Genomic DNA, 20,553 nt, shown 5'->3' with positions numbered 1-20,553 from the left:
TTCCTTCCCCAGTCACTAAAACCTTCCTCTCCACATTCCCGATGGTCCCTTTGGCGCAGATACATGACAGAGGGCGACGGAGCTGGACTCTTCCCCTCTGCATCTCCTGCACAATTGCAGCAGTTCAGCTTGAACGAACAACCCGATTCCCCCCCTCCTTAGGAACATGCTCTAAGAAACTGCTGTCCACACCTTTTCCCCATTCTATCTATATGGTAGAAGTGTTTGTAGTATGTGATCTGGGCCTTATGCCTAAACTCTTATCGCTGTACTGTGCATCTAGACATCCCCGGTGTTATTCTATTTGGTTCGCTCTGTGCAGCGACAAGTTATATTTTATGCTATGCTATGTTATACTGTCTCAGCTGTGATGACTCCAATTATGTTTGTTGTCCAGCCCCTTCCCCTCCCTTTACCCTCTAACCACACCTTCTTCTTTTTGTACCCCATATAACTTTTTGTACCAATAAAAATCTATTGATGGAAAAAAAAAACATAAAGTAAAGGCAGTATAAACTTGGTCAATGGGTAACTGCAGGGGGGGATTAATATAGGGGTGTGCACCGGGCACTTTTCATAGTTCGCGAAACACGTTTTGGGTCTGTATCTCAGGCAGCATTTTGGATCTGGATCTGTTCCGAAACACCACCATTTTTGTGTTTTGTATCTATATTTTTTAGCTATTGTTAACTTCAATATCATTAATTTCCAGTCTTTTCTGAACACCTCAAAATATTGTTTTTAGGGCAAAAGGTTGAACCGAGGTAGCTGGATGACTTTGCTAAGCCACACAGGGGTTAAGCTTAGTGGGGGAGAACGGGGTGGAACTGAGTTCCACCACCTCTAATGGTGAGAAGGAACGAGTTCTGCTCTGCAATGGCACAGTAATTTTAGCAGAAAAGCATTATACTGTAGTTTGCATTTGCGTGAGGGTACCAAAAACCCTGCCTTAATGGGGGGAGGGGAGGGGGCAGTGGGAAAAGAGTTCCCCCACCTCTCTAGGACAACTTATACCCCTGGGTTGGAGATGTCTACCTGTTCATTATGGAAACAGGGGGCTTATTTTCTAATCGTATGTGTCAGTTTAGGACCCAATAAGACCCCTATCTGGCTTGATTGTGTTTACGATGTGCAGCCGAGGAGCAGTGGGCGTTTGGGCATTTCGTGCAGCACTGACTTGTTCTGCGATTGTGGATCTGTTTTGGTCAGTTTAATACCCAATAAGACCCCTATCTGGCTTGATCGTGTTTATGACCAGCCAAGGAGCAGTGGGCGATTAGTGCACCTCCAATGGGCCTTGTTGGGAGGTATGCTGTACATTTAAAAAAAAAAAAAAAAAAAAAAAACATTTTTTCCCACCTAGAATGGGCCTTGTTGGGAGGTACGCTGTACATTTAAAAAAAAAAAAAAGAAAAGAAAAAAAAAAGACACATTTCAACCAAGTGATAAACATGCTGGGTATGGCTAGTAATCTATAACACAGAAGGCAATCTGATTCTCCCACCTGCAAAAAATAGCCTTCACATAATGCAACCAACTATTCCTATTATACTTGGATATGTTCTTATTAATGCAACTCTCAAAGTGCAGTCAGGAGATCGTTGTACCAGCCATACTGTGTGTGCGGGACGGGTCTGGGCTATAGACGGCCAGCAGAGTCTGCCTGCTCCCAGTCCCTACATGCTGCGGAACCTTGTACTGCCGTGCCTGTTTCGCGGGGATGTATTTGCCGATGCACATCACCTGACAAGAGTAGGCTCCGAGTCCTCCAATGATGCTGACTGCCGGCTGGGCCACCTTTAAAATGACACGGGAGAGGGAGTGATAAGTGAGACGGTGCGGGGTAATTGTGTCTATCAGGCAGGCTTATTCACCATCTACAAGTTCCATTGTGACCCCACTATCCAGAGGCTGGCAGGGTGTGCTGGGATTCATAGTCCCACAGGCTGCCTCTTGTTTATATATTTAATGTGTGTGTGTGTGTGTGTGTGTGTATGAAAATCCCCTATACAGTTGCATGCATAGAGCAGAGTCAGCCATGCATATGTGATAATGTAATATAACATTTACTTATTTATGAGTCTGTGGAATGCTTTTTGCACTACTGAATTCATTAAACCTGTTTTTGTTTTTTAAAGTTTATTATTGTAACTGTAAATGATGCGTCTTATTGAAATGTTATAATGTATGTTGCAGGTTTCCTGCCTACTTTGTTTGGTTGCCACATCTGTCACAATGCCCACGGTGGTGGTTATGGATGTGTCCCTGTCTATGACGAGGCCGGTCACTGTAGAGGGGACAGAGGAGTTTCAGCGCAAGCACCTGGCAGCGCATGGCCTTACTATGCTTTTTGAACATATGGCTACCAACTACAAGCTGGAGTTCACTGCTTTGGTGGTTTTCTCATCTTTGTGGGAATTAATGGTGCCTTTCACCAGGGATTACAACACTCTTCAGGTACAAGATAGGGCAGGACGGGGGCTGTGGTGTGCGGACACCATTTACTGAATATTTATTTCGGTACTTGTTTAATTTCACGGCGGCAGCGTCTGTGTCCCCTTGCGGGGCTCGCTTCGCTCGCCCACGCTAGGGGCTCGTTGGCTCTCCACGCTATCTAAAATCAACTCCTTGCCAACGTGGATAGTGGGGGTATGAACCAATTCACGCTGGCATGGACTTTATTTTAGATAGTTTTCCGAGCGCCAAACCCGGAAGTAGCGGGCGGCCATGCTGCCGCCGTGAAACTAAACAAGAACCTTTATTTAAGTAGAAGACTTCTTTTATATTTGTTTCGTTATGTGTACAGTATATGTTTTGACACAGTGCATGTATACTTGTGTACACACGGGTACAATTGGCATGAGATTATGACTATATAGTCAAAATCGCATCGGGATCGCATGCAGATCACACAGGTTTTTTTACCTTGTGATCCCGATGCGCGCTCCTGTGGCAGCACAAATCGAAACCAAGATAGACAGGGCTGTAATGACTATATAGTGCAGATCTGCACTATATCGTCCAAATTGATGCATGCCGGGTGGCTTTCCTTGCAATTCGATCCCGATGCGATCTGTTTGCTTCGGGATCGAATAGCAAGCTTAATCGACCGTGTGTACACAACATAAATAAATCCCAATGTTTCAGGGGGTAAATCTGAAAAAGATAAATGGTTTCAGAGCAAGTTTTTTTTTATGTTTTTTTTTAAATATACATATATAGTGGCACCGGGGGGGGGGGGGGGAGTTGGGAGTTCCCAGTTTCCCCCATCGTCTGTGCATGCACTGTGTCTATTCTTGCAGGCAGAGGGGCTGGGGGCTGGCCAGCAGCTCACAGGGCTGCTGGGCATGCCCCCCACTGTGGCGGGAAACGGGGGCGTGGCCTCAAGTATAGGCCACACCCTTTCGGATAGGCACACCCCCTGTCCCGCCCCAGTGTCTCCAAATGTTGGGAGGTATTCTTATGTAGTAGCACTTATACCCCTTAGCTTTTGCTTAATTTTTATTAACTCACTAACTTTCATTTTTCACAAGTGTGCTGCCTGGTGTGACTGGCTTTCGTGGCATTTTTTGGGTCCCGCGCCTCGGATTCAGACTTAGTATTAGTGATCCACCAGGGAGCCAAGGTCACTTACAGTAGATTCTGGTTGGTGGGCAAATATTTCTTGGCCAATAAATATACTAAGAACCTCAATTATTGTTAAATATTAGATAACGGAGCTTAATATTGTGGAGTGTGCATCAGCACTGTTTTAACTACTTTGCAGAAATGCTAGTCTCAGAATGATAGCTCCTGCATGTTTAATTAGGGTGTGCGTTCCAAATTCCGTCCCTCCTGGAGCACGTTGCCAGGCCTACCGACGTCCCTAATGTGGTCAGGCCTGCCCATCGCCGTCAATGTTGGGGGACATGGGCAGCTTCTACAGAGGTGCTGGACATCCCCCGAGCTCTCTGGACAATGTAAATCGATGCCGTGGCATCTACACCGACTGGGATGGACGGGCCTGGCTTTTTTAAATGCAGCTGATACTGTAACCTCTTCTGAGGACAGATTAAATGATGAGAGATACAGTATGTGGGGCGTAACCTGGTGGAACTGTATATATTGAATTGGCATCAAATGTTGATTAAAGTAATTGTTGTTTTCTGCATACAAGTATCTAAGCCTTTCTTTTGTTACAGTACATTTATTAAACTCCTTCTTGTCCTTTTGTCTCTCAGGAAGCTCTAAGTAACATGGATGATTATGACAAAACCTTTTTAGAGTCAGCGCTTCAAGGAGTGGCCAGTGTGGTCCAACAGGAATGGGGAGCCTCTGTTCCTTGCCAGGTAAATATGGCTAGTCTGGTACCAGCCTGAGAAGTGACATAGGCCCTAATGCTGGTCCACATGCAAAGCTGTGAATTTCACAGCTTTGTGTGTGGATTAAACGGTGCCTGCTGCCCGCACTACCGGCTGTCTCTTGCACGCTGAATATCCCGCCATGCATGCAAAAGGATGTTTTGCATATACATCCATTCACGGGCTTGCGTGCAGGGACAAAATCATAGTTGCCGATCAACAATTTATTTAGCAAGCGCTCACAGACCTGACACCCTGGGCTGTTTTAGGTCTGCAGGCAGCTGACGTCAGCTGCCCGCACCTGCGTCATGGGCGCATTTACATGGGAACGCCCAGCATTTTCAGGGGATCAACCATGAAACTCTGGGTGTTCCCATGGGCGCGATCCCAGTTTTTGAGGGTTAAGCCCTTATTATAGTAGATCTATGCAGGGGTATGGATCGATAGGTCACCAGCAAGTAGGTCGACATGGTTAGGTTGACACAGTCAACATAAACATTAAAATGTAGCACCGGGTAACTTTGCATGGCTTGCTCCGGTCACTATATTATTCTCCCACCAATCCGTAGTGGATGGTAGGGCATGAAATACCGCCTGTCGGCACATGTCTGCTCAGAAAACAGTTAAAAGAAACCCTGTCGACCTAATGACCCTGTCGACCTAACCCAGGGGTAGCCAACTCCAGTCCTTGAGAGCTACCAACAGTTAAAGTTTTCCATGTCTCCCAACAGAATCACAAGTGAAGTAATTAGCTCCACCTGTGGATCTTTTAAAATGTGTCAGTCAGTAATGCGTGCACCTGTGCACCTGCGAGGACTGGAGTTGGCTACCCCTGACCTAACCCATGGTCATGTCGACCTTCCTGCTTGTCGACCTAATGGTGTTGACCTAATGCTTGTTTACCTACTTGCTGGTGACCCAATGACCATATCCAGTAGGCGCTAACTCCTAAGAGGTCTATATTTCTGCAGTCTCTGAATTAATTGTTCAGCTGATGTGTTGGCAACCTCCACTCTGTGTAGACATTGCTGTATTCAAATGTGGCTATTTCCGTTGTTTCAGACACTGGAAACTGTTGCAAATGTTATGCAGTAATTGGGGTGCCATGCTACAGAATATCCCACACATTTCTTTATTCCCATTGCCTTTGGGAATTTTTTTTACATGCTGGCCTAATTTACAGCATTTTATTTATAGCAACAACAAAAAAAATCCCTTTTTTGCTGGGGTACCCCAGATTATAACAGACCTCCACAAAAGAGGTTCTGCCATGCAGAGCCAACATAATGCCACTGTTAGTCTGCCAATATGGTAACAGGCTTAAAAGGTAATCCGATAAAACGTTGACATGACAGTGGTGGATACACGTATGGTTAACATAAGCTTTATGTGGGTTTTGACATAGTCTTCAACTTTTGCTTGATTTTCCATCCAATCAGTACCGGGAATAGTAACCTTGCCTAAAGTGTGGTGAGCACAGCGAGGGTATATCTTTACAATCATTGGGGGGGACTACTGCCAGCTTACACCCAGCCTCTTTGATTTCTATAACCTCCCGGGATTTGGAATTTGGTACACCTCAGTGTTTGGCTTGAATGGTTTTTTGTTGGTGTCCTGTGTAGCCTGGGAGTTCACACATCCTGGGTGTGATGGCAGTGTCCTGGCAGGTGTAGTTGGCCATTTTATGGCATCTGCATTACCGCCAACACAATATTGCTCAGGTGGGGCTTCTTCCTCACAGACTTTAAGTGTGTATATTGTGCCAGACTGCCACTAAGACTATTCCACTGGTGATTTGATGTTTCATTACATTATAGAGATTGCCCGTTAGAAACAAATGCAGGGATAGGTGCCCCATAAGCAACCCGTCCTGTGATGTGTTATAAGTGATTGCGTTAACTGTCGATTCACTGGAGTTCATAGGGAGTTGGGCATGCGCGTTACACCACCACACATTTATAGCTCCCGTTGCCGGGGGTGATTCTGGAGGAACCCTCTAAGTTTTCCAGGATGTAGCCCAGATATATAATCCTACTACTGTACAGTACTCATTGTCCAGTGTTTCTTTGATCAGGTTGTGCTGGTTACGGATGGATGCCTGGGCATTGGAAAGGGTTCCCTGCACCACTCTCTGTCAACAATGAACCAGCGGAGTGATAGCAACCGGTTTCCTCTGCCATTCCCTTTCCCCTCCAAACTCTACATAATGTGTATGGCGAATCTAGAAGAGGTGAGAACCACCACAGTACCTATGCGATAAACTGAAAAACTCTACTAGGGAACTACAACAAGGATTGTTTTTTTTTTTCATCTTAATTACTTTATTTATGAATTGTGTTTGACCATGATTTTTATTTTTAACCATAATTTTTATTAAGATTTTTCAAAATGATATATAATGAAAATAACATTTTGGGGGGATACAGAACAAAAAAGAAGGGGAAAGCCAGGAAACAATTGTCCAGTACATACATAACAATCAATAAGCTATAGATTTACAAAAATTCTACATTGCATATCACATTCCAAGTCAGTGAGGAAGGATTTCAATATCAAATCTATACAGTAATGGAAGTTATTCTGATTGTGGGGAGTTTAGAAGATTAACCTCAGTTGGATGGGAGGTGTACACTGCGCTACTAATTTAATATATATGGTACAGTTAAGTTAATATAATAAGTGGGTGCCAATGGTATTCAAATAATTACAAATTACAATGAACAAGATTTTTAAAAAGCAATAAAAATTAGGTAAGCAAAGATAACCACAATGAATGGCAATGGGTGAATTGGAAGCTTCTTGGAGGGAATGGAGAAATAAGTGGGTCAGTCCATAAGGTACTGTATTTTATGGAGAAAGGGGTGAGATCCGTTCCTGAGGATGCCTTCCGAGATGTCCTTTGTGTATTTCCGTTTAGTGGGGGGTCCTATTCCTGATAGTGGTGGCGTTATATTTGTGGGGTAACGTACCCCGGCCAGATGGTAGGAAGTCCGTTTGACTGGACTGGGACCAATCCTCCAAAACTTAGGGAAAGGTAATAAGGTAGTTCCAGGTAGGCTGGTTCGGTCTCAAAGGTGTATCTCCAAAATATTTGTAGTAGGTGGTATGGGGCTGTGGGTTCCCTCTCCTCCAACAACGCGTTTCGCCTATAAAGAAGGCTTTTTCAAGGTGTGGCTATAAATGGTAGCATGACCAACTCTTCTGTAGGTATTACATACCAAACACTGCATGTGGGGAGAATTTGCAGAAGAGGAGGATTTAACATCTGCTGTCTCATATTTATAATGGTTCTGGACCTTATCCCTAATAACATCAATGTTAGGAATTGCCGCTGTTCTCCATGGTTGGGCGATCGATGCCTTAGCAGCGATCAGGATATGGCCAAAGACATGAGGTCATGGGGCCTCCATATAGAGGAAATAGGGCCGTTTCAAGGGTTTGCCTGAATATGTACTCACACCACACTGCTGACCATGGTAAACACTGTTTCCCATAGCGGCTTCAACACAGGGCACTCCCAATTTATTTTTTTATTTTGAATGAAATACATTTTGTGCAACTTTAATCCGATTACCTGTTCTATGCTTTCAGCTGCAGAACTCTGATTCCTTGGACTCTCTGGAAAGGCTCATTGACCTGAATAACGGGGAAGGCCAAATCTTTACAATTGATGGGCCATTGTGTCTGAAGAACGTCCAGTCTATGTTTGGGTAAGCATGCCTGGCTCTGGAAGAAGCTAATATGTTTATTTATTGTTGGAGATGGCCAGGCTTGCAAGAGCTTATTTATATCAGAGGATTATGATCAGATCATGTGGCTGCCACTGGATTTACAGCTTTAGAAATTCCGCTTTATAAATTGTTTTTGGGCTCAATCAGCTTAACGGCATTTCCATATGGTGCAGAAAACTCATTGATGTGGCCTATACGCCGTTCCACGCCGTGCTCAAGTGTGGGAACCTCTCCTCCGATGTCCAGGTGTTCCCCAGGCCTGAACCGTTTGTCGTAGACGAAGAGATTGACCCGATTCCAAAATTCATTAGCACAGGTAACCGGCTTAACGTGGGGACACTGGGAACTAGTAGTATTATAATACATTTTTACATGGAGTATGTTTGATGTTGCTGTATAAAACCATAATCCTCTGTCACTTGTTGAAGATACTGCAAATGTCTATAAATGACATAATATATGTTCATTAGGTAATAGCTGAACCACGGTCAGGACTGTGCTAACCATAGAAAAAGAACATTCTAGAAATCCTGTGTGTGTATGTGTATATATATATATATATATATATATATATATATATATATATATATATATATATATATATATATATATATATACTTGTGTGTTTGGCCGGCACTCCCAGAAGCAGGTCCAGGTGTCTGCTGACCCGGTGCCTTCCAGTGTGGACCCGTGGGTCCCAATGCAGGGGATCAAATGATCAGGCGGCACTCTCGGATTTAGTGAAAAAGCTTCAGTGGAAATTTATTGCTCCAACATGTTTCGGGCAATGTGTGTATATATAGATATGCGACGGTGTGGCACTCGTAGCCAAAACAAAGTACAGTAGTCAGGCCAAATACAGGGGGGGGGGGGGGGCGGCACTCAGAAAAAAAGGCAGACAGGCGGTATTTAAACCAACGTTTCAAAACCCGTAGTTTTTCTACTCGAACCCGAACGTGTTCTCGCTGCACCTTGATAAAAAAACCTACGGGTTTTGAAACGTTGGTTTAAATACCGATTGTCTGCCTTTTTTTCTGAGTGCCGTCGCCCCCCCTCCGTGATATTGTACTGAGTGGTACACATGTATCGCTCTTTAATGGAAGGCATTGGATCCTTACACACTGCTGAACCAGTCACTTTGAATGATATACTGAAATGACATTGAGGTTATTGTTCTGATTAACAAGACTGAAGGCCGCAATTTATTTAGATGGCATTGTTAGAAGCGCGAATCCATGTCAGCATAATATGCAAACTGTGTCTTTCAGAACTGGAAGTCGTGGGGTTTATTGACATTGCTGATATCTCCAGTCCTCCGGTGCTGTCCCGTCATTTGGTTCTACCCATCGCTTTAAACAAAGGTGAGCAAGGGAGGCTGGGGTGTGTAAGCCAGAGCTGTGTGTCTGATATAATGACCACTAATGGTCCCCTGCTTTTACAGAGGGAGATGATATTGGGGCTGGGCTCACTGATGACATAGAGGATGAGAATTCTGCCAGTCAGATTGCAGGAAAGATACCCAATTTCTGTGTCCTGCTCCATGGTAGCTTGAAGGTGGAGGGTATGGTGGCCTTGGTACAGCTGGGGTAAGTCAATCATTTTGCCATTATACCCGCATGTTGTACATTATAGGTGAGTGATTGTTTTCCAGGCCCCTCATACATGCCTATTTCTTCCATTTTCTCTCTAGGCCAGACTGGCACGGCATGCTCTATTCCCAAGCTGACAGCAAGAAAAAATCTAATTTGATGATGTCTTTGTATGAACCTGGTATTGAGCCATTACCATGGCTGGGGAAAACCTCTCAGCTCGGGCCCATATCAGGTATACTTTGGGCCAAAAAGAAAACAATGACTGTCTTTGGCTAGACCTTCATTACGCAGAGTCGTCCGCCCTCCATGCTTTATATGCCGACTGAAGAGACAGGCTTCCCATAATGTGTTTGTGCAGGATAAATACACTGATCTTCTCCCTAGGTTGATATATTTTTCTACATGTTTGATAGTTTGAGATTGCGTTGTTGTCCTGTATTTTGTATAAGGACCTACCATACATCTATGTTTGAAATACTGTATGACGAGGATTATGCAAGCCGAACATACATACTGGTAGAGGCAATTTAAACATGATTAGGGCCAGATTCTCTAAGCTTCAAAAGTAAAAAAAAGGAGAGTGATAAACAGCCAGCCAATCAGCTCCTGTCTGACATTTTTCAAACACAGTCTGTGACATGGCAGGTAGATGCTGATTGGCTGGCAGTTTATCACTTGAAGCTTAGAGAATCTGGCCCTTAGGCAATTGAGCAATTTAAATGTGCTTTGGGCCAACAAATATTGGGGCATTTCTGCATCGGCTATAGGTCAATGTTTGTTTAATTGAAAATCTAAGTTATGGTTTTTTTTGTGTAATACATACAGTACTTGTATGGGTCAGTTCAATTGGGGGCAAATAAGTGCTGTCCAATATGGCTGTGTGTAATAACCAGTAAATCCAAAGGTTAGGCCAGACCAAAAGGGGGGAAAGTTCTTGTGTCACTACCAGCATTTATCCAGCCGTCAAGGGACTCCCCCCAACTTCCGGGTCACCTGACCGGAAGTTGAGGGGGGGGGGTCCCTGGACGGCTGGACTACACGCATGCTGCACACTAGGGTACAGTAGGAGGGGACAGGGTAAGTAATAGACTGTTTATGTATGGTATACAATGTGCACATTGTGTGATGGTTATTTGATAGTACTGAGGAAGTGTATGTGGTCCACCAAACGTTGACTTGCAAATAAAATAGAGTGAAGTTTTTTTTTTCACCATGGTCATACAGTCTTCTAAATGCCTTCATATTGTTGAATTACATATATTTATATAATATATATCTATATCTCCTAAACAAAGCATCTAGGAATAATAGATTGCGATAAAGGTGTATGAAAAAGTATTTGTAAGAGCTGTTATGACTTAGAATGACAGTAACAGATGTGCCTATTGTAAATGTACAGTTTATATACAGTATTTAGATGTGTGTTTGACTACAAATACAGGTAGCAGGTTACTAAGACTAGGGATGTCCTAAGTAGAACCCTAAAATACATCCCATTATTACGGTGTTTCATACATCTTATTGCACACGTTAGACAGTTTTACTATTTTGTTTATGAAATCTGCAATAGGCTAACCATGACTCTTATATACTTAATGTATTTTTCTCTAGATGCCAAGGAGAATCCATATGGGGAAGAAGATAATAAGAGCCCATTCCCATTGCAGCCCAAGTCCAAGAGAAGCTATGCACAGAACGTGACCGTATGGATTAAAACAAGCGGGCTGCAGGTAACTCTTGCAAGTCATGTTGCCAATCAGCAACCCAGTAGAACTGTGGTGTCCAAACCGGTCCCTGAGATCTACCAATGGTCCACGTTTTCCATATCACCTAGCTGGTGCACAGCTGTAGTCATTACGAACTGTCACATTTCACACCTGCTGCATTCATTACTACTATAGATTCACAGGTTGCCGAGACACATGTACTGTTGGTAGATCTTGAGGACACCGCTGCAGTAGAATATACAGACCCAGTAGTGTGTTTATTATAAATAAAAAAAATAAGTTTGAAGCATAAGAGAAAAATAAACTCATCCAACCACAATTTAGAGTAAAATACCCTAAGGATTGGGGACGTGGCCTGGACGTTCATGGAGTAGGCAGCAGATCTCTTAAGCTCCTCACATATCTCCTGTTAAAATATCCTGATCTGCTGCCGAAGTGGACCCTTTTCACTACAACGAGTGGGAGAGACACTGCCTGCTATTCTGTACCCCCGCTGGTGGATTATTGCGACCTCCTGGCTGTTGGATTGGGGGAGGCGGGGATCGGGGCCTACATCTCTGCCGGACAACACTGACCTCCGTCGGTGCTGCCGAGGCTCCACTCCGGCGCTGCCTCTCCGGCTGTCACGGCGGTCGGGAATGACAGGCGCCGACCGCTTCCTGTAAGTTGAGCGGAGTGAGCGGCAAGCGCTCCAGTCGGGTTAGCGCTGCCGCGGGCCGCGCAGGGGGAGTTGGCGCCATCTTGGCCACGGGGCTGCCGGGCTGTGGCGTCTTTAAACGCCTGTTTAACATTCTGCTTGTTACCTTCCCGGTGAGTGGATGTCCTCCCTGCACCTATGGAACAGTAAGAAGTGCCTTCCGGGACATTGATAGAGGTCCTTGGGTGACTGGGTGGCCTGCCTTTCATCCCCGTTCTGTATGGTGCTGAGCCGGATAGGCCTCACAGTGAGCTCTGAAGCACTTTTTCCTTAAGCAGTGCTTATTGGCATAGCGTCGCCTGGCTATCCGCATGGGAGGCATATACTGTATCCTGCTCAGAAGGGTCCATCATTACTTGTTGCTGATTACTGCAGTGGTGCTCTCTGGGGCGCTTGGGACCTTTCTTCCAAAGGATTGTATTCTACACTGATATATCCTGTGTTTGTAAACGTGGACTGTGCAACTATTATCCTTTCTGCTCCTTTAACACTGGGCTGAGGTGTAAGCTCACAGCTGGCGGTGTGCTAGCCACCGCCATCATATTTTGGGGTCACTTTATTACCAACACTCTGACTGTCTGTGTCTCCCATACGTGAGGATGGAATCCCCTGTAAAAATGCTCCTGAATGCGATTTATGCTTCCTCAGACAGGCTCCTTTTCCAGTTAGATGCGATACAAAAGGATATCTCCTACTTTACTACTGTTCCCGACCGATATGTTTCACCTGCTGAGGATGTTCACTTTATTCCCAGTGCCATGGAACCCCTATGTATATCTTCGCTAGATTCTGACCTGTATACGCATATGGCAAAGGGCTCACCCGTACTTGAGGATACTCGTTACAATGTTCCTGTGAACATTGGATGTGTGGTTTCTTCCCTGCAGCTCCCTTCTTTGTTAATAATACCTGAGATAAGATCCTGGATTTTAAATGCTCATATTTTTGTATTGCTACATGCCCATGTCTGTTGTTTTTCTGATTTCACTAGTGCTCCCTGCATTGATACTTATTCTTTGTTATATGGACTTGAGGACTGGCCTGATTGATGATTTAAATAGTATTGCTCTGTGAGATGTATCTTTCATCGCTTATACTTATTCTCCTTTAACAGTACTAGTTTTTCTCTCTATCATTATTGTGAATATATGCATCCTATTTATATCACTGACATGGGCACTTTTAATGTACACTGTCCAACTATGCAATACGTATTCTGCAGGACGTGTGCACTGTCATTGATTGAGATGATCAGGAAATCACATTTTGACCTGTTTAATTATTAGGTCTGAGGCCACTACCCCCGATATATCCTTGATATATATATCCTGTAATCAAAGGGGGGGGAGTTAGCTATAGATAGATAGTGTAGTTTAGGGGGAGAAGGGTTAGTTCCGGGATCCAAGTATTTCCTAGATTGGGGTTAGGTTATACAGGGTGGGGGGTTATGTGGAGGGTTGATTTGGGTAATTTGTGGGATGGTTTGTTTTGGGGTATAGCAGAGGGGGTTTGTTTGATTTCTATTCTTTAGTTTGTCACGTCAATGTCTATATAATGTAATGTCTCCAGCAAGTGTGTATCCTATTGGTGGTGTGCATTGGATGGGATTATACATTTCATCTATTGCAAGCCTGTCATATATATGTTCCTGCTGTTTATATTAGACACCTACCCGAATGGCGCCTTCGGGTATTCCTGTCATTAAAACTTACGTAGGAATTATTCCCTATATCCTGCAATAGATACTTGCTTACTATATGATCAAAATGTACTGTGATGCTTTCTTGCTGTACACCTCCTTCACATTGCCGCGACTACTTGTTAGATTGTCATGTTTCAGGTTTGTTTTTGTCTTTTTGTGCAAAACCAATAAAAAATACTGAATTTAAAAAAAAAAAAAATACCCTAAGGATTGGTACAGGGATATATATATATATATATATATATCCCTGTGTGTATGATGAGGAGAAAGGAGGCAAGTGCGTACATGATATAACAATTGTTAACAATATATTTTTGCATATTGTCTAGTATGTCTGCACTATTAACAAAGAATGTTCCCGCAAGTCCTTAGCGATGCCCTCCATCTTCTATACATGCAGGATGATGGAGGATTTTGCTAGCAAGAGCCATGCTGCGGAATGCAACATGATCAACCGCTCCCCTTCCCCATCATCATTCTTGGCATTGGCTGATATGGCACTAGGTACATTTCGTCTGAAATGTATCCTGATTTACATGTAGTTTAAGGAGCTGTGTTATATGAAGTTCCTCCCAATGCTTGGATAAATGAAATGCACCTTTCTAGGGAATTAAATTCATAAATCTATGTGTTTGCTTTCTTCTGACATAGACGGATGTGCAGAAGATATTAAGGAATTCTAGGAAACTCCCAGAGAAAACTCAGACCTTCTACAAAGTAAGACACAACGGACAATATTTCTGTTTCCATGGTCATTCGTGTAACACTGTTGACAACATTGTCAAAAGGGGAACCCAACGGCAGCCAACAAACTGAAGAGAATTAACTCTTTTTCCAACCACCCTGTAGACCCCTAATGCGAGTTGTCATTAATATTCCTTTCTGTTCTGGGACTTGTTGTTCCTCCTATAGTATTTAAACTACTGTATAGGTTGCTTATTACAAATGTAACGTATTGGTTTTCCTGCTACATGGTAATGAAATGCTGCTCTTTGACATTAGAACTGTTCTATGCTCTGCTAAAAGTCTTGTCTGGCACGTGAGATAGGTGACATTGCTCTATTGTTTTATCTCCCCCAGGAATTGAACCGTCTTAGAAAGGCGGCCCTTGCATTCGGGTTCCTGGACTTACTAAAGGGAGTATCTGATATGTTGGAAAGGGAATGTACTCTACTGCCAGACACTGCACACCCGGAAGCTGCCTTCCAGCTCTCGCATGCAGCCGCTCAGCTGAAGCTCGCCAGTAATGGGAGTTCTGAGCATGCTGCATATGAGCAGAACATTATGCCTCTGCAGACTGACTTCTCTGGCCGTGGTTCTGACAGGATGTGATGGCATCTCTTTGGGCAACCTCTTGGGAGACTTCGCACCACGTGACAAGCGTGATCCTTGAATCCTTATTTTTACCAGCTACAGCCATGGACGTCAGAACTCCAGGCTTCCCAAACTTTGTAACATAATAATTCTACCAGACATTTTGCTAAGGTTTACCAGCCCATTTTAATGGACCATGAAATGGGTTAAGGAGTACAGAAGAGATCTACTGATACCGAAAGTTTACATAATCATACGTTATTTGGAAATTCAAGTAGAAATGTGCATACTGTATGACGTGTAAACCGTGTGAGATATAGACGATATTACTTCTGATCACTTTCCCCGTAACTTTGCTATTGCAAGACTCTGGTACAAAGCAGACTTTGTACCAAGTTTGAGTGCTGTCTGGTTAATGGCGGAATCCATTCACTGGGTCACACAGACGCGTCCTCATGCATCCAGCCTCAGTACACCATGCAGCATGGGATGAGTGCAGCTCTGCTAATGTTGGGCAGCTAGGAGGCATAAGGAGACTCTATTGATTCATTTGATATGACACTTGTATATTGTGAGTGTGACTGAGTCTTTATATGGAGCAGAAGAGAACTTGCATTGGAAAGAACGGGCTGCAACGGTTACATTGTAAAGCTTCGTATACAGATTAAGGGACTCTGTCACACATCGATATACAAGTGCCCTATCCGCACAGTCTTTGTGTGTGCTAGTTACATTTTTTTGCGACTAAGATGCCTTTTTGGCAAAAAATATGTCACCTTATGTGACAAGGATTGGCTTGACTGCCTTTGTGGGATTATCCTGTTTTGTCTTTTGGGGGGGATCGGTCCCAGCATCCCGCCCATGGCCAGCCGTGTACCGCAGGGCATTTAGGAGTCCCCACTACCTGCTGCTGATCTGTGCACAGTGTCTCTTCACGCAGACCAAGATGCTGGGGGCATGTGCAGCAGCTCACACAATGCTGGCAATGCCCCCACAGTGGCTAAATTGGGCGTGGCCTCACGGGAGTGGCACTATTCACTGGCCACACCCCCAAATTTCAGATGCGCACAGTGGGCCCGGCGCTTGACTTCATAAAGTTGGGAGGTATGACTTGACTTCAGCAAAGATTAATGATGATGTGTCTGTTAACCATTTTCCCTGAGTAGTACCCCTTTTATAAGTGATCCAAATACTACATTTCACAACATTGTGAGCACTCTGCAATTGAACAAATGCCAACTTTAAGCATACTAGTGGGTGACAAACGTAGTGAAATACTGCTGTGGACATGCAATTACTGTACTTCCTGGTTTTGTATAGTGGAGAGGAAGATGCATGTTATGAAAGACTACAGAATTGCTTAGCATATAGGTCTATTTCAGCACTGATAACTCAGTCACTGATTACATAATTAGCTAGTTACCTAAGCAAGCATTGAGGCACATACGTCTATAAGCAGGGAAAGGGCATGGTGTTCTTAAACAGCACAAGATTTTGTAACAAACCATATATAAGTCTTCACATTGTAGTGGTAGATGGGGCAATGTCTAATTACACATTCAATTAAAAAACTGCTGAGAAGTTTTAAAAATAACATTTCTAGATTTCATTTTATATCATGCAAGCAGATCTTTTTCATAGTAAAATCCATCAGCTGTTTTACTTTTTTATTACAAGTATGCCTACTTGTATATATGATCATCAGTACAATGTCCTTTTTATAATACTCTTCTTCTATGGATTTTTTTTTTTTTTTTTTTAAACTTCAATTTTCACATAATAAACTTGATAACAAAATTTTGTGCAAAAGAAAATTGGATATGTTACAGCTAGTTTGTGAATTGCAAATGTTTACCTCTGTCATCATCATTAAGGTGCGATTCTCACATGTGATTTTAACTATTTGGTTCGAATCGTACCGTGTTTATTTTGCTTTGTGATGCATGCACCTGTGTAGTCCATATCGCAAGGCAAATAGTATGTGCAGGCAGGTATGTTTGTACTGCAGCGCATTGGGGCTAGTTCCAATCGCACCCTGTGTAGGGAATCACATGCGATATGTACGTTACATATTGTAGTCTAGTCCAAATCTTATGTAGTTCAATCTTTGGGGTTATTGTGGTTGATTTGCTTGGATGCAAATTCGCACCATTGTGAGTCAACCAGAACCCGCCCTGCGAATGGTGGTACACCCGCCCTCACCCTCCCTCACCCTCCCTCGCAGCGAGTGTTCGCACGCAGGGCCTGCAAATGGATGTTTGCAGCCTGTGGGTGAACACACACATCATTCAATGGTCGCAGACCATCGAATGATGCGGAACGTGCATGCATATCTAATTGACTCTCAGGTCACTTAGATTTGCATGCACCCTCGGGAGGAAGTGGGTGGGTAGTTGACATCCGGTGATGTCAGCTGCCCGGCACCGACCTTACATCCTCATCACCATGGAAACACCCAACGTTTACATTGGAATGACCATGAAACTATGGGTGTTCCCATGGACGTGACTATCCACTGCCGTCCCATGCCCCCAGGCTGCAGCCTTGGCTGTGTGTACCAAGTGAACAGTCTGTTCGCCATGGCAACGCGCACTCGGTGTATGCACATACGCAGAAATACATCGGTCCCCGTGCGAATGAACGCTGGCTGCGAACAGACCAGAATAAGGTCCCTTGTGTAATTCAAATAGCACAGTGTATAAAGTTAAAATGTATTTATTTACAGTTTCTTATATAGCGCAGCAGATTCCGTTGCGCTTTACAATGGTAGACAGTGATAAAATAAACTGGGTAACAACAGACAGACTTGGAGGTTAGAGAGCCCTGCTGCAAGCTTACAATCGCACCTAGCACACATCTTACCATGTGTGGGCACCATTAGAATAATTGCATATACAGTTCCTCTTCCTGTTTTGTAACAAACATTGTGTAACTCCTTATGATATGTTCTCTGATTGAAGTATTTGTAGGTAAATTGGATGTTTTTTACTCACTTTTAAATATATTTCTCTTAATCCAGGGGTTCTCAAACTACTTTGCTCTGGGAGACCTCCGCCGTACAATAAAAATTATTATAGGATCCTAGCAAGTTACCTCTGAATGCACATGTGGTCAGCAGGCCACACATACAGTACAAGGCAGAATTGCAGAGGCACAAAACAGAAGTGATGTACTGTAACTGCTAATGCGATCACTTCATTTCTTACACAACTGCAGGGATGAGCTCCTTTTGGGGAGACCTTTTCCTGCATGTGTTTTTTTTTTAAATATATATTTATGCATTTGTTTAAGATCGATTTGGTGATGGCAAGGAGGCAGAGGATGACAGGCAGAACGCTTGATTACACCTCAGATTGCCAGTGAGGAGAGGAGTCTGAAGTAACAGACAATTCAAAGATGATTTTTCAGACTCCTTGGATCACTGGCAGAGAGATCAGAGGAGTTATCAATCAGACTTCCTGCCATCGCCAAAGCCCATGCTGAGATGGTCGGAACCCATTTTGGAGTCCGGACCCACAGTTTGAGAACCGCTATCTTAATCCATATGTTGGACACATATGTGGGATGTAGAAGTGGATTGTGAGCTACCTCCTCCTGTTTATTTATTACCAGTTATTCATATAGCACACACATATTCCACAGAGCTGTACAGAGAATATTTGAACATTCACATCAGTCCCTGCCCCAGTGGAGCTTACAATGTATATTCCCTACCACATGTACGTGCACATAGATTCATTCTAGGGTTAATTTTTAATGGGAGTCAATTAACCTACCAGTATATGTTTGGATTGTGGGAGGAAACGGGAGTACCCGGAGGAAACTCACGCAAGCATGGGGAGAATATACAATCTCCAGACAGTTAGGGCCATGGTGGGAATCAAACCCATTTGAGGCATTAATGCTAATTTCATACACTGTCCATGTGGCCCCATCTACATCCCATAGTGCTAAAAACGTCAGTTTTGAGTTGGGAAGCCCATACAGTAGGAGATAGAAATAATGCACTGAGCATCAGTAAGACAGTCTGTCCTCAATCTCCTGAAACACAGAAAGAGAGGGAATTTAGTGTCCCCCGGATGGATTAAAAGAAACGGATATAACGTTGAGTAACAAAAATCTGTTTTTCTCTGTCATCCAATCTGGGAGACTGGATAACCATGTGGATGTTCAAAAGCTGCTTCTTAAGGGAGGGTGTGTACTAAGCTATAACTGTGCTCAACTTTTTGCCCAAATCTAGCACCTCACTGTTTAACTATTGAAAGTATACACTGAAGATCAGATGGCTATTTTTGCATGACTGCTCCAGAGAGGCACTGTCATGCTGCCCAAGAGGCGCCTTCCCTCCCCCCCCCCCCCCCCCCCCCCCCAAAAAAAAAAAAAAAGTTGAGTTATCAGGAAACAAAGGGCAATTGTGCATGGAAACATCCCGGAGCAAGGTCTGCCCTCCTGGAATGGTGGCCAATATACTGTATGCGGAAAAAATTATGGAGCAGGCAAAACAATTGGAGAGGAAAGTGTCTGCCTATTGTCCAAGCCATCCTGTAAGAATGACAGCGGACAAGCAAAGTTTAATGAAATATAAGCTGGGAAGACACGTAAGGACTAAAAACAATGACCTCAAACTCATGGAAATGCAACACCTGATGTATTGCAAAGCACAATTCCTCCACCCCTTCTTAGCTGGTGGAATCTCCCATCCTTGTAGCTGCTCCTCATGAACTGAGACCCTATCAACCTCTACCACCTCCAAGAGAGCTGTATCCGATTTCTGTGAAAACTAAAACCCCATAGAGCACTGACGAATGTAAGGACAGCTCAATAACGATGCCTCATTAATCCTATCCAGCACCTAGGCCATAGAGGCCATCATCTGCTATATAGCCCTGGACCTGGAGGAGAATTTATTTTCAGACATAACATAAGAATTGAAAAGAAACACAAGTGACAACTAGTACCCTAATGCTGGCCACACATCAGACCAACTTTAACCATCCAACTAGTTGGTTGGTTGGACTGAAAATCTGGTACTCTATGGGGGCAAATGCCAATAAGCAATTTGCTCTCAAACTCAGGAGAATGGACAAAAACATTCAGTGAAATTGTTTATGTCCAACTACGGTACATTGTCTGAGTGACAGTTGCTGTCCATTTTCCGATTTGGGAAACAAATGACTTAATTACAAATTTCATTTGCTCCCATCCGGTACCAGCTAGTTGGATAGTTGGAGGAAAGTTGGTGTGATGTGTGGCAAGCATTACCAAATCCTAGACTGAGTGGGCCATATGGTTCTTATCTGCCGTCAAATTCTATGTTTCTATGTAACAATCCATAAAACAAAATATACAAAGTGAGAACGGACTAAAATACAAATACAAAGCTCCTGTTTTTTTTTGTTTTGTAAAGCTCCTGTTTAGCTAAAGCATTACAGTGCTGTTACCCTGTTTGT

At 43.6% G+C, this 20,553-nt stretch overlaps 2 protein-coding genes across 5 annotated transcripts in view; one reads left to right on the top strand and one right to left on the bottom strand.

Moving 5' to 3' along the window:
* SLC24A1 (solute carrier family 24 member 1) overlaps positions 1-1,792 on the bottom strand; it is a 67,092-nt gene extending 65,300 nt beyond the window's left edge. Inside the window, exon 1 of the mRNA XM_083184327.1 lies at positions 1,608-1,792. The gene's annotated coding sequence lies outside the window, so the exon portion shown is untranslated. The remainder of the gene's footprint in view (positions 1-1,607) is intronic.
* INTS14 (integrator complex subunit 14) lies at positions 1,706-18,025 on the top strand. 4 transcript variants are annotated; one of them, XM_083184329.1, is made up of 12 exons: positions 1,706-1,836; positions 2,197-2,457; positions 4,221-4,328; positions 6,415-6,570; positions 7,932-8,050; positions 8,245-8,387; positions 9,340-9,432; positions 9,513-9,657; positions 9,762-9,895; positions 11,275-11,393; positions 14,441-14,506; positions 14,870-18,024. In XM_083184329.1, the coding sequence occupies exons 2-12, from the start codon at positions 2,236-2,238 to the stop codon at positions 15,119-15,121; spliced, it is 1,557 nt and encodes a 518-aa protein (XP_083040455.1). In that variant the 5' UTR covers positions 1,706-1,836; positions 2,197-2,235; the 3' UTR covers positions 15,122-18,024. The 4 variants fall into 4 exon arrangements, with proteins under 4 accessions (XP_083040455.1, XP_083040456.1, XP_083040458.1 ...); XM_083184330.1 differs by having other exon boundaries at positions 1,710-1,843; positions 14,870-18,025; XM_083184332.1 differs by having other exon boundaries at positions 1,729-1,860; positions 14,870-18,025.
* Positions 18,026-20,553: the final 2,528 nt, after the last annotated feature.

This window comes from Crinia signifera, chromosome 4 (assembly GCF_055691185.1).
Source record: "Crinia signifera chromosome 4, ASM5569118v1, whole genome shotgun sequence".
In the NCBI taxonomy this organism is placed as follows: Eukaryota; Metazoa; Chordata; class Amphibia; order Anura; family Myobatrachidae; genus Crinia; species Crinia signifera.
The sequence above is the reverse complement of the archived record's forward strand: the minus strand, read 5'-3'. Positions and strand labels throughout refer to the sequence as shown.

Bases quoted from the DNA above. Each gene is read 5' to 3' on its own strand.
- INTS14 (XM_083184330.1), top strand. From the start codon at position 2,236: ATGCCCACGGTGGTGGTTATGGATGTGTCCCTGTCTATGACGAGGCCG. The intron at 6,571-7,931 runs GTGAGAACCACC...CTATGCTTTCAG, and splicing joins GTATGGCGAATCTAGAAGAG to CTGCAGAACTCTGATTCCTT. The intron at 9,896-11,274 runs GTATACTTTGGG...ATTTTTCTCTAG, and splicing joins TCAGCTCGGGCCCATATCAG to ATGCCAAGGAGAATCCATAT.